At 51.8% G+C, this 12,250-nt stretch overlaps 4 protein-coding genes across 4 annotated transcripts; all 4 read right to left on the bottom strand.

The window, feature by feature from the left end:
* Positions 1 to 1,238: 1,238 nt before the first annotated feature.
* On the bottom strand, positions 1,239 to 3,084 carry AYO21_05551 (hypothetical protein; the record flags this gene model as incomplete). Its single annotated transcript, XM_022655520.1, has 8 exons — positions 1,239 to 1,273; positions 1,335 to 1,472; positions 1,551 to 1,823; positions 1,896 to 2,037; positions 2,094 to 2,570; positions 2,629 to 2,691; positions 2,795 to 2,849; positions 2,966 to 3,084. 8 exons carry the CDS (start codon positions 3,082 to 3,084, stop codon positions 1,239 to 1,241), a joined length of 1,302 nt encoding a protein of 433 aa, XP_022512220.1.
* A 938-nt stretch (positions 3,085 to 4,022) lies between these two features.
* On the bottom strand, positions 4,023 to 7,262 carry AYO21_05552 (hypothetical protein; the record flags this gene model as incomplete). The annotated part of the gene is made up of 2 exons (XM_022655521.1): positions 4,023 to 6,107; positions 6,225 to 7,262. 2 exons carry the CDS (start codon positions 7,260 to 7,262, stop codon positions 4,023 to 4,025), a joined length of 3,123 nt encoding a protein of 1,040 aa, XP_022512221.1.
* A 1,318-nt stretch (positions 7,263 to 8,580) lies between these two features.
* Positions 8,581 to 9,015, bottom strand: AYO21_05553 (40S ribosomal protein S19; the record flags this gene model as incomplete). Its single annotated transcript, XM_022655522.1, has 1 exon — positions 8,581 to 9,015. One exon carries the CDS (start codon positions 9,013 to 9,015, stop codon positions 8,581 to 8,583), a length of 435 nt encoding a protein of 144 aa, XP_022512222.1.
* Positions 9,016 to 9,905: 890 nt separating this feature from the next.
* AYO21_05554 (hypothetical protein) lies at positions 9,906 to 10,460 on the bottom strand (the record flags this gene model as incomplete). The annotated part of the gene is made up of 1 exon (XM_022655523.1): positions 9,906 to 10,460. The coding sequence occupies one exon, from the start codon at positions 10,458 to 10,460 to the stop codon at positions 9,906 to 9,908; it is 555 nt and encodes a 184-aa protein (XP_022512223.1).
* Positions 10,461 to 12,250: the final 1,790 nt, after the last annotated feature.

Raw genomic sequence — 12,250 nt, forward strand, 5'->3', positions numbered from 1 at the left:
GTTAAGGGGTTTCGACGCAGGATCGCAATCGATGGCCGGCCAGACCGGGGGGTCCTAGAATCAAGCTTAGCTCCAGGATCAGGTCAAGCTTTTTGAAATGGATGTCCGAGCTGCAGGCTCAGATCCCATGTGTAACCAGCAATTGAATGGCGCCGGACAGACGACGTGCATTCAACGGGCGGGCTGATATGTGAGCGTAGGGAAAGACAGATATCAATGGCGCCATCTAGTGCTTTGATGATGATTTGATGATGCGATGATTCCGTGGACGAGCCAGTCAAGAGCTTGTGAGTGTATGCAGCCAAAATACAGCATCCGTTGAAGGGTTGTAGATCTGGTAGGTAAGTAGGTAGGTACCTAGTACGCTCTTCAGAGGACGCGCAAGCTTTTTTTCCTCTCTCCCATCTGTACAGAGTAAATCCTTTCACTTCACTCAAACTCGACTCGACTTAACCACAGTACCTCGTACAACTTTTCTTGTTGAGGTATTGACGTCACTGATTGGATTCTCTTCCCCACCAACCAAAATGTCCAACCCCTAATGCGGGTCTCGAAGGGTTGATTCACATTCTCAGAACGAAGAGACAACAGTGTCCTCTCTTTTTTGCCTCTTGGTCTCCTCCTATAAGCTACTCCGTAATCGGGACTTTGTACGAGTAAGCTTGATACAACGACTGTCCTGTGGATTGCCTGCGCCGAATACCCCGTACTCTACGAGGTGCAGCCCACGCTACCCTACCTGCGTGCCTAGGTACCGACGATTACATTCCCCAATGGGAGAGATGGGACCCAAGGTCCCGCCGTGCCCGCTTTGCCTCTTCCTCAAACATAGCCATCCAACAAAATCCCCATCTGCTTTGTATTAGCAGTCCCAGAATTCCCCATCTTACGTGTTTGATCTACAATCACAGAGTGTTCCCACCCGTTTCAGAATTCCTTCAGGAATCTTGAAAACTTCTTTTCTGGACACGCCAGTTTTCCTTCCAATATTATTGCGGAACATGACTGCACGACTCACGTCCGCCCCAAGTCATCGCCTCGACCATTATTACCATTCTCATTAGCAAAAAAAGCGGCGTCGGGCCTTGCATACACACAGACATAACCCCACTATCCACATCGCCGAAACCTGCATGTGTGAGCAAAGAAATTGTCGGTGGAAAACAAAACTCGGCTCCGATAAGGCAAGTGATCCCACCAATCATGCTTTCCATTGTCAACATGTCAGTCAGTGCATGTCAACTCTCATCTTGCAGCCCGCGGAGTCCGCCATCTACGAGTAGTAAAGCTGTCGACCTCATTCTACCATTCGTACTCCGGCCCGACCAACTTACAGAGTTCGTCCTGCTCAGCCGCCTCGCTCTGCGCCTTGGGAACTGAAAAATCGATATTTTTACCTTCTGCTTTCTCCGCCTCGGCGTGTCCCACTAGCACAGTCCGCACCTTGTCAAGATACCATTTGACCGCATGTTCTGTTATCAAAAGGAGGGGCTTCATCAGCTGCTGGATACATTTTCCGGCACGGATCGTCAAAACTTTGGTATACATACCTTCAATCGAGTGCAGTCTGCCTAACCCCAGAACCCCGGATTGGAACCCTTTCTGGGCGTTAATGGCCAATTCAACGTCCTCAGTCTCGACGAATCGCCAATATCCAATGTCATGTTCCATCCAATGGTCGTACTCCGCACTAGGTTTCTGCATACTCGACCTCCGATAGGTTTCACTTTGATACGATGTCTCAAGTGCTCCCGTTGCGTTAAAGCGAGCAATGAACAAGAGGTTGCCACTAAATATGATGGCACCGATCGGGAACAACCAGGCTAGAAGGATAAGTTAGGCATGGCCTCAAGTGTCACTGGTCCTTCCCTCCGGGGATCATAGGACCGACTTACTGATATATGCTTCTGATAAACCTTCTTTCTTGGGAGGCAGGAAATGCCGAGATGCTCCTATTCCTTGCCGCAGGTAATACTGGTCTAGTGCAAAGTCCTTGGGCAGAGTTGTTGGATGGCCTGTCTGGCAGTGGTAGCATTCCTGACACGATGTTACCGAAGTCCACTGGAGGGCAGCACGGAGCAAGAGAGACCAACCTGGAATCCATCCGCGAAAGTTTTCCAGTTGAACTCGGTTCCCGCCACAGAACTCTTCCAGGTATGATCATACTCCCATCCGTCGTTGGGAAAGAGCGCAAACTCGTCACCAATTTCCTTTCCTGTCTTTGTCGCGGGCGCTGGATCGAAGTCGTCACCAAATTGCTCCTCGAAACTCACCGCAGGAGTCTCCCTTGCATCGAAGTTCACAAAAATGAATCCCTGGGCGGTCACATGGGTGTGGATCTTGAAAAGCGAATTTTGCTTGGGATCAAAGTCTGGAAGATTGCTGTACTCTCGAGCTTTGTGTAAGTCTCCGGTGGGGAGATACGACCAGCCGTGAAATCGACATGCCAGGACCGTGCTGGATCCGCTGGACTTCTGGGTGACCGGGTGGCCTCGATGCCGGCAGATGTTGTGGAATGCGTTGATATTCCCGTCTTTGTCCCGGATAAGGAAGAAGTTCCATCCAAACATCTCCAAACTTTCTTCAGCTTGGAGAACAATCGACTGATGGGGTATCTCAAAGCCATACCTCGAGTGTCAGGTAATCCCCTGCTTTCTCAAAGCGCGCCTTGAAACTCGCCACGTGCCACAGCTACATTAAGGCCAAGTTAGATCTGTTATTGATCCGGGTTGGCGACCACAATGCAAGTGGTGTCTCGACCCGAGTCCAGTACTAAAAGTCACGCAAGCCTTACCGTGGAAAACAACGCGCGCCGCTCGAGCTGGAAGATCTTCTCGTCGCGATACCATCTGGTGTGTTGTCGGTCAGCAGTCTGATCATAGCATGTGGCTGTGCTCATATCGTCCCAGGGAAACGGACTCAACACGCGCAGGGAGGTGCTGTGGCTCCAGCTCTAGCTGCATACCTAGAAGGTGCCAAACTCAACGTCTTCCTCCCTAAGTCGACCGGCCGGAGGTTCTTCTCTCGACCCTTTTGGAGGTACCCGCCATTGGCAAGGAAGTTGGTGCTGTCAACGGTCGTCATGATCTGGTAGGTGCGTATACGATCTGTCCTAAATGTCACCCTCGCTTGGACGCCTTTCTTGTTATCCCTTGGACACGAGATGGTCTCAAACCGGGGGGGATCCGGTGCAACGGATGTCCGCAAAGAACAAGTACTAGTGGCACAGGGCGCGTGCTTTCCAGTGTCACGCTTCTGCAAGTTGCCAGAACCAGACACAACAAATGAACGAGGGACCAACCTATCTATCTAAATCGGTTTGGAAGTGAAGGTGTTTATTATATCTCCACGCTTCTGGGATTTCTTGTCATTCACCACTGATAAGACCCAGGGCCGAGTTCCCATTTATCATTCTTCGTAGAATTTACGCCAATGCGAATCTATCTATCACTTTGTCCCTCCCCGTCCATCGACTGCCCCTCTCATTACCCACGGAGAAGGCCGTCCGAGAAACAGAGCGAGGGTTGTTTTGCTGGATCCGGACAAGGTCGAACAAAGATCGAATGAGGCGCTGTCCTCCACCTTTCCTCCCCCCCCCCCCCTCCCAACGCCACGGGCTACTCTAGTCTAGCGCAGAAACCAATTAGACGCGAGGGAATTGAAATGAAAATGATAGGCTGTGATACCGTATCACTGGGCAAATTATGGTAGTCCCTGGTTTCTCTCACTCACTCTGTTGGTACATACGTGGTAAATACATGCACACATACTACATACGGTATCAAAGGTACCTGGCAAGCCTGGGTACATCCTTCTCGAATATGCCCCCCCTCTCCTTTTCGCCCTCTCTCATGTCCTCGCCTTCGTTCGCCGACTACTACCCCCTCTACTTGTAACTTGCAGAGAGTTGGGCACAAGAATAGTTAAATTAATACCATCTCAAATCACCCCCATGCCCAAATGTGTTGCTGAACAAACTTTCTCCGAGTTCCCCTCCCATGGATGGATTGACGATGTCATGCTCAGCTTAGAATCGACCAGACTGATCGCGCCGGCCGCCTCCGTGGCCCTTGCCCGTGTCTAGGACTCGACATGGACCTGGAACTGGGTTTCTGTTTCGTCGTCCGGTCGTTTTCGCCGCTGGGTGATATCGGCGAGACGGGCGAGAGCGACGACGTCGATGGTCGGCCTGCCGCGGTGGCGGCGTTGGTCGTCGAGGTGATCAGACTGTGCAGGAAGAGGCTGTCGCCGCTGCTGCGGATGCTCGTTGCGCGGGTAGAAGGGGACGACGACGACGAGCGGGATGTGGCTGCAATTGAAGCAGCCAGGAGCGAGCTGGCAGCCGAGGTCGAGGACGAGGAAGAGGATACCTGTCGTCGATGGCCGCTGTGACGACTGTCTTTGTTCGTCGTGTTGGTGGGGACTAACCCACCTAGTACTCTCGGCTGTTGCATCGTGCTCGTGGATGAACTCTCCCCCAGCCCCGCCCGGGTACTGGACTGTTGGTCGAGGTAGATAAGCGGCACTTTGGGCACTGGCGGTGTCGGTGGTCGAGTGTTCACGTAGTGCTCTGGTGCGTCCCAACCCTCTGAATGTGCTTGTAATCGCCGTCTCCCAGCCTGTAGAGGGGTAGGAATTGAAGCCGGAACTTCAGCATGGTCCTTGGGTGGTGCCGAAGTTGCTCTTTGGCGCAGCGCACCGGACATTGCCATCGGGACAAGGTCGCTGGTCGCCGCAAATCTCATGGGTGCAGCGTGTGTACGAGGTTGGCGGTAGAGTCCATGACTCCGAGATGGCGGAGAGCGGGGCGCGGTGGCACTGTGAGCGCTTTCCGGGGCGTTGTCACCAGTCATCCACGCAAAGGCGGTGTTGGCTGTGAGGTGGGCGACAGCACCGGGTTGTGGTTTCTCGTCGTTCGGCTCTGGAGTGGTAGCTGATACATCTAGACTGTTCAACAATTGCTGGGACGTCGCTGCAAGCTCGAACAGAGAGCGTGCTGGTGATGCACTGCTTGCCGGTGACGGTGACAGCACCTCTTTCCACGGCTCCTGTCTGCTCTCCTGAGGAGGTGCACTGTCAAGGCGAGGCGACGAGTCGACCCCACATGCTGTGCGCTGCACGTTTACCAGATATGGCCCAACCGTTGCGGCCGTTTCCTCGGTCAAGCCAACCGGCTCCTGATCAGCATTCAGGGCTTCGAGCATCAACCGCCGATTTTCGTCTACCATGTTTTGACGTCTCTCTGCGAGGAAGCCAAACCATGCGCGATCTGCTGCGACATTTAACAGCGAAAGCTCGAAATCCACTCGGGATTTGTGCTCAAGTCTGGCCAGCTTGCTCTCGTTAGACAGTGTCAGGCCTTGGAGTTCCATTGTAGCATTCATTTGCAGGGCGTCTAATTCGGATTGATGCTTCGAGAGCATTTCTTGTTGTTTCTCTTCGCGCTGCCTCTGGAATCGTTCCTGAAGACGGCGTTCTCGTGCTTCCTTGTCCTGCTTCCCACGGAGGTGCAGCTTAATTTCCAAGAACATGTCGTCTTCCAGCTCTTGCTGCTCAGTGTCAAAGGTTCTCATCTCCATATCGTGCCTTTCCTTGACGCTGGTGGTCCTCTTCGAAATATTGGATTCCATCTTTGCCAATATCTCGCTATTCCCTTCCTGTTGTCGCGCCCATGCCTCGTCACGGAGAAGCATATATTGTTGTTCGGCGTTCAAGTGTCTGTTGTCCAGGGTCTTCTTCTGTGTTTGCAGAATACCGTTCCATGCAGACTGGATTTTATCACATGTTTCCTCGACCGAGAGTTTGAGAATCCGTCGCAGTTCTTGGGCCATTCGTTCTTCTTCAGCTCGCCTATCTGCCTCCTCTTGCAGGCGCTGCTCCTCGAGCCTCGCAAGTTCAGCCTCTTCTCTGCGCCACTCTTCTTGTTGTCTCTGTTCTTCTCTTCGACGTTCCTCGGCCTGAAGTCGCTCCACCTCCTCGACTTGAGCGATTATTCGATTAATCTCCGCAGCTTCGGCATCCGCTATCTCGGCCCTTTCATTTCTAAGGCGTCTCAACTCTTCTTGACGGTTGTTTTCGTCCGCCTCGGTGCAAGCGCAACTCCGCCACTTTGCGCCACAAGAGTAACAGAACTGCGCACCACATTTGCAGGTCATGTGTCGGCAACCTTGCGAGCGCTGGTAATCGTTAGCCCGGTTCTATAACTCAAATAAATACAACATTACCTCGACCATGGTGCGGCACTTGAAACATCGTCGCCAGCCTTGCAGTTCAGCTAGCACCATCGTGGCTTCGAGACCGAAGTCCTGAGGACAATCTGCAGAATCTCGATGAGCCAGGCCGCGACATATACTGCAAATCTTGGTTGCACAATGGGGACATCTCATGTTCAATCTGCGGATGCGTTGCAGCTTTGAAGGTGGTATCCATTTCAAGCATTTTGTGTTCGGGCAATACCATCTTTCTTGAGCTGCAACAGAATATTCAGCAGCCTTCTCTTTATATAACTCCCTGTGTTTAGCATCGAGTGACAACAAAACCGTCTGCAATGGAATCTCTGTCAAGCAACATTTGGGCGGAAAGCTAGATTCGTTTTGGAGGGCGGTTGTGATCAGGGTCGTCAAGCAGGACTTGCAATATGAGTGGTTGCAAGGAAGTTTCCTCGTCTCGTGCTCGGAAGCATCTTCAAAGCAACTTGTGCATTCAACCTGAGTCGCAGACTTTGACAGTGTCTTTGCACTGGCAGAAGCCTGCAATGACTCCCTGTCCGCTTTGCCCTTGAGGGTAGTGAGAAGGCCCAGCGTAGACCCAAGAACTCCGCCTCCAAGGTATCGTGCTCTCAGTCGACCTCTCTCAGAACGGCGCTCGGACTGTGTGCTTCGAGATTCAGATGTGTCGTCGTTGTCAAATCCCTCAGACGCCACAGAGCGACCATTCGACTCTGCAATCGTCTGATGAGGATTGTCATCGTCTTGTACATGGACAGAGTCTCGAACATTAAACCCTTCCGTCCGTTGAACAGTTTGCCTGTCATTGCTTGGTGGCGGTGGAGGGAGGTCAGGGAACAATGACCAAGCAAGAATTTGTTTGAGCTTTTCAGGCAAGTTCGAGTCGTCTTCAACTCCCTGTAGCTCCGGTGGTATATTCTGTACTGTCCAGTCGTTGCCGGGTCGCCTATTGAAGTCGACATCCTTAAAAGCTTCCCAAGTCTCGTCTGGGAGACGCTCCTCATTGCTGGAGGCTTCGGTGACCTTTTGTGACATTGAGACGTACAGATAGACAATGTAGCAGGTTAGAAGGGAGAAAATCAAAGAGGTCAGGGAAACAAAAGTCATTGAATACTATGAATGGGAAGCTGCATCGCCCCACTTGGGTCGTGACATGGAAATGAGTATGAGGTTTGCTATCTTGGGGGAAATGGCACACCAGGGCTTGGGAGACAAACGCACAAGAACCAGCCCATGGCAACGGTCAAACGAAGGCTTAAAACATGACTCAATACCCAAGGTGAACTGTTCCTCGGCTGGCACGGCTTGAGATGAGTCCCAAGTATGCCTGGTGGGAGGAGAGAGGCTCTTGGTGGAGGCATTGGTGGTATCCTCATGATAGCCGTGCTGCCTAACCATGCGCGCCATGCCATAGCAAGAACACTATACAAAGTGCGCGGGCCGACTGTTCGAGTATTCTCAGTCAAGGTGGAGCTGCGCCGCTCTCTGTGGTTGTCAGGTGCACAGCTGCGAGCAAATTCGCCAATCAGCCTGACGAAGGGAGCTTCGTGCCGTCTTGTCTATCAGTACAACAGACGCCTTGAAAGGCTATGTAGCGAGTCCTAGAAGTAAAGGTGGGAAAGCAAGTGTCTGCCCAGCTCCGAAGAGAATATCGAGTGGACATCCGTCTCGGTGTCACGAGGTGATTGGCTTCGAGGGCGAACGACAAGCTCTGGGCTGAGCCATATAGGAAGGCGTGCTTGAGAATGATGGTGGATTGGGTAGATTGAAGCCCCCAAATCCAGTTTCTAGAAGGTGGATTTGGCCCCCTTTGCCAAGTCAGCAGGGCTGTGCGATTAGCCCGCGTTTGCCGACAAGGCTGACACTAACAGCACCAGACGGAATCAGGCCCTTCGTTGAATTCACAGCATTGAGTGTCGGTTTCGGGTCAACGGATTAGACAGAGTAGGCGGGGATTGGGACAACGTGTAGTGGTACTAGTGGCTCTGTCATGAGCCTCATAGCCGGCAGTCACAGGCTGGACATGAAGCACCTTGGTCCGAACCCCTTGCGCAAGTACGAGTAACCATGGAGAAGCGAAGCTGGGAAACCTGAAGACAGTGGATGCAACTCTGAAATAAATTCATTCGGCCCTTATCGGTTGTTCTGAGCCATGTTGTAGAACATTCACAACTAGACAGGCCAGCTCCATGATCAGTCAGTCCGATCACTGAATCACTGAGTTTCACACCATCCGAGGCTCCGGGATGAGTCTGGTCATGCGACCACCCTCGCAGTGAGGGGGACTGCCATCTTCGCGAGTAAAAGGTGACTTGGGGTTCTTTTAGTGATTCCCAATCCCGTCTGCAAACTTTTAGTCCTCTTCCTCCTCATCGCCTTCCACAGCAGTCTGGGCAATGCGATCCAGATCTCGTGCACCGGCTTGTGTTATTCTTCGTCCGCCCTTTCCGCTGCCACCTTCTTCGTCATCGTCAATCTTCTCCAAAATGCCCAACTCCTCGAGAGCTTGCATCACTTTGCGGTCGACAGCGCCAGATGCGTTGACGTGGTGTGAGGGGCGAGAACCGCGATTCTTCGTGCTGCCGTGGACTTTTCGGAGACGGCCAACACCAACGGACTTTCTTAGGTAGACATGTCGGGCAACTGAGGCAGCTCTGACGTAGAACCAGTCGGCGGATTGGGGAGGCAGTTCGTTTGAGTGTGAGGTCTTGACGGTGTCGACCCAACCTGTAAAGTATGAATTATCAGTATCTTCCTCCATAAAATATTTTGCAGCGAGATGATTCATCTTTCCAAGCACCCAATCCAGTTCCGGAAGAGTAGGTTGTAAAGAGCTGGAGCAGAGCCGTACCTGGCACTCGGAGTTTCCCTTGTCGCTTCAAAAATGCTGCATATGCCTCGATGAATTTTTGTGCCTGCGTCACCCGCATCGTCAGTCCATACTTCTTTCACTGAAAACCCACGTTCAAAAGCGCAAGGTCGTAGTGAGAACTGCGTCTCTTTCCCACAACATCGAGTTGGACTTCCTTGCGAGCAAGTTATTCGGGTCGCACTCACATCGACATCTCGAACGGTAACGCCACCCATGATTGCAAACGTCGAGACGGGCGTCTCAGCAATCACAATTATGGATTGAGGAAGGTGGTCGCGATGAATTGGTGGAGAGGTTGTCGTTTGGTATCGTCGTCAAAATCCTGGAAGTTCGCAGCACTTGGCTCCGAAAAAGTTGTGTGGTGAAAATCTGCCAAGAATTTCACCACCTATCTTGGCGTGTTTGCTATGAGGGGCAATTGCGCAACACGTTACTCTGCATTTACATACAAGTACTTTAAGCACAACTATCACATAACATTCCGAGCCAGACCAATACTGTATTGACGCCTTCTGACACATATCAGCGTTTCTGTGCCCGCTCCGCTGGATAAAACTCGCTAACCTTGACATTGGAAGAACCGACGAAAGAAGACGTCTCCTTCGTCAAGCACTACTAACCTTCCAGTCGCTTCAAGCAATATTTTTCCATAAGATGTCATAGCTTTTGTAAGGTCACAAGGCGAGGTTGAAAGGGCCTTTACAGAGTTGAAGCTGTCGTGGCACAGGCAATAGCCCCAACATGTAACAAAGATCTCCTGGACAATATGTCGTCAGCGAAGGTATCCTTCCACCTGTGTTTGCCACTTACAAAAAGCTCAATTGCGCCCACCACCGGATGAGATCGTGAGTCTGATAGCTCTCGACTGTCCCTTGCTGCGCGTGTGCTTTGGAGTCATCCTCTTCATCTCTTGTTGCTGCATCCGCTCGGCGATTTAGCTCGTCGTTTGTCCGTTTCATCACCCCAAATGTGAAGGGCACAATAGCTATCGAGAGACCGCTTGCAGCCCAGAGTAGTTGCCGCTGGAGCCTAGCTTCTGATGGCAGGTGCTTTGCCGCGTATAGCCAACATCCACTGGCAAGCAGGGCGAAGAATGGCCCTGCTTTCTTTCCGATGTTATAAGCTTCCTGCCACTGCCGGGCGAGGTGTCCAAACTTTGTCGCGGGTCTCTGGGGAGAGGTGGATGTTGGAGAGTTTGTATTTTCAGAGTTTGCTGGGGCTGGCAAGGCTGGTTTGGGGGATGGTAACAGCAGAACCGGGACGGTCAAAAATGAGATGCTAAGATTAGCGCCGAAGAATATGGCCGAAGATGTTATCCCAAGAGCAGTTCCGAGGACAACAGTGTTGGGTTTCGACGACATGCTGAGGGACGCTGGGGTTTCACCAAGCTATAATGATCAAGAGCCTGTTGTCTAAGACTGCTGCTTGTGTGATGCTTGCTCGATGATTACGATTTCTGTTCCTGCGATAAACTTGGGATGGTATCTCAGAGCGATGCTATGAAAGATTCCGTTATAGTATCGAGCAATATTTGTCCATGTGAGGTCATGGAGGAGTGAGGAGTAGCTGAGATGTTCAGATCGTAACAATCACATGTCACGGGGCATCTCTCGTACCTCGTACGGTGAAATTCGTACGTCTCTCGCTATCTACCATACATGCTTAGTTCGCCTGGCGTGGATCTCGTCGTGGACTTGTCTCCCCCTTGGTTTAAAAGGAGTTAAGGACCAGGCAAACTGGAGGCCCAAGGCTGTTCTCCCCTGTGGATGTGCATTCCGACATACATACATCATACATCCAGAATGTGGTACTTGGTGGGGCATGAGTGCATGGTGGATCTCTATCAAGGCCTGAGAAATATCGAACTCCTTCTCAGTGCTCGTGACGCATTGGAACTCACCTGCAACTCGGCTAAATTTAGTATCTGCAGAGACAAAGCAGACGCCCAATCGCCCTACTACTTGTGGTTGTGGTTGTACCCCGCAGGCCATCGTCACTTGTGCAAGTCCTAGCCATTTAGCCCCAAACCTTGGGCGAGTCGCTCAGGTCGCTCAGGCTAATAAACTCGTTTCACGCTCTTGTCCTCGCCTACGAATACTCCAAGAGAGCGCCTAGACTGTTCTCGACCTTGGCAGGCACAGGACACCGAGTACACAGCCTGTCTCTCGAGTAACTTGGGGAAGCACCTCGCACGCTGCAGGAGACCTGGGGCTGAGGTAGTACCACAGTACCCAAACCCCCCATCACAATACAGAATGCGTCGTTGCCGTCCAAGGCACGCCCAGGTGGCCTTCTGCTTTGACTTTATGACGTGTGTAGTGGCACTGATGTTTCGACTCTCGCATTGATGTACCCATCGTTAATGCAGCGCTGCCTAGACTCCGAGGGGGATGCGGGAGAAATAGAGGTTCGCCTTTTCCTGCTGGAATCTGCTGCTTCCTACGAGGACGATCCCCAGGGTCGGACTGATCACAGTGTCACTCTTGGACAGTCTGCTCTCCGAACATTCTCAAGTCCGCTCTACAGAAGTCACTGAGATGCATGGATGGCGTTGCTGCCGCAGTCCTATGCCGCAGATTCCCTGCATAGGGGGATCTATTCATGCACTGGTGGTAGTCAAGGATGCGGATTGACAGGGATTCTACTGTATATCATACCCCAGATATCGTCGAACGTGGAGAGGTTCGCCACAAGGTGGAATTGTACCCTTTGAAGTTTCATCGTCTCGAGGACGACGTGATTAGTTTTGCTCGTCCTCCATCATGTTTTGGCATGACGTTTCACTAGAGGATGGACACCATTCGTGCTATGGCCTGGAAATCGAGTGTGGACGTCGAGAATGGATCATGCCAGGCCGCGCCGCACCAGCTTCTAGGGAAGTGACCTGACACCCGAAGAACATGACTTTTTTTGGCTTATTGGAGTTGCATACATCGAAGTCTTGGTGGACAGTTCGGGTCAGTCATGACGGAGGCCGAGAAGATGGAAGAAACCACCTTGGTGTGAGTATTTAGGATAATTTCCAGATGAAATCTGGAGAACGTTGCACGCATGGACATGAGAAAGTTTGCAACTAGGTTGGCTGGTTTCTATAACGAGGGCCAAAGTTTTTCTCCTGGGACTGCAGTCGGGAGTAGTTACTCGTTAGGTA

The sequence above is a fragment of the Fonsecaea monophora genome (genome assembly GCF_001642475.1).
Source record: "Fonsecaea monophora strain CBS 269.37 chromosome Unknown Scaff35, whole genome shotgun sequence".
NCBI classification, from domain to species: domain Eukaryota; kingdom Fungi; phylum Ascomycota; class Eurotiomycetes; order Chaetothyriales; family Herpotrichiellaceae; genus Fonsecaea; species Fonsecaea monophora.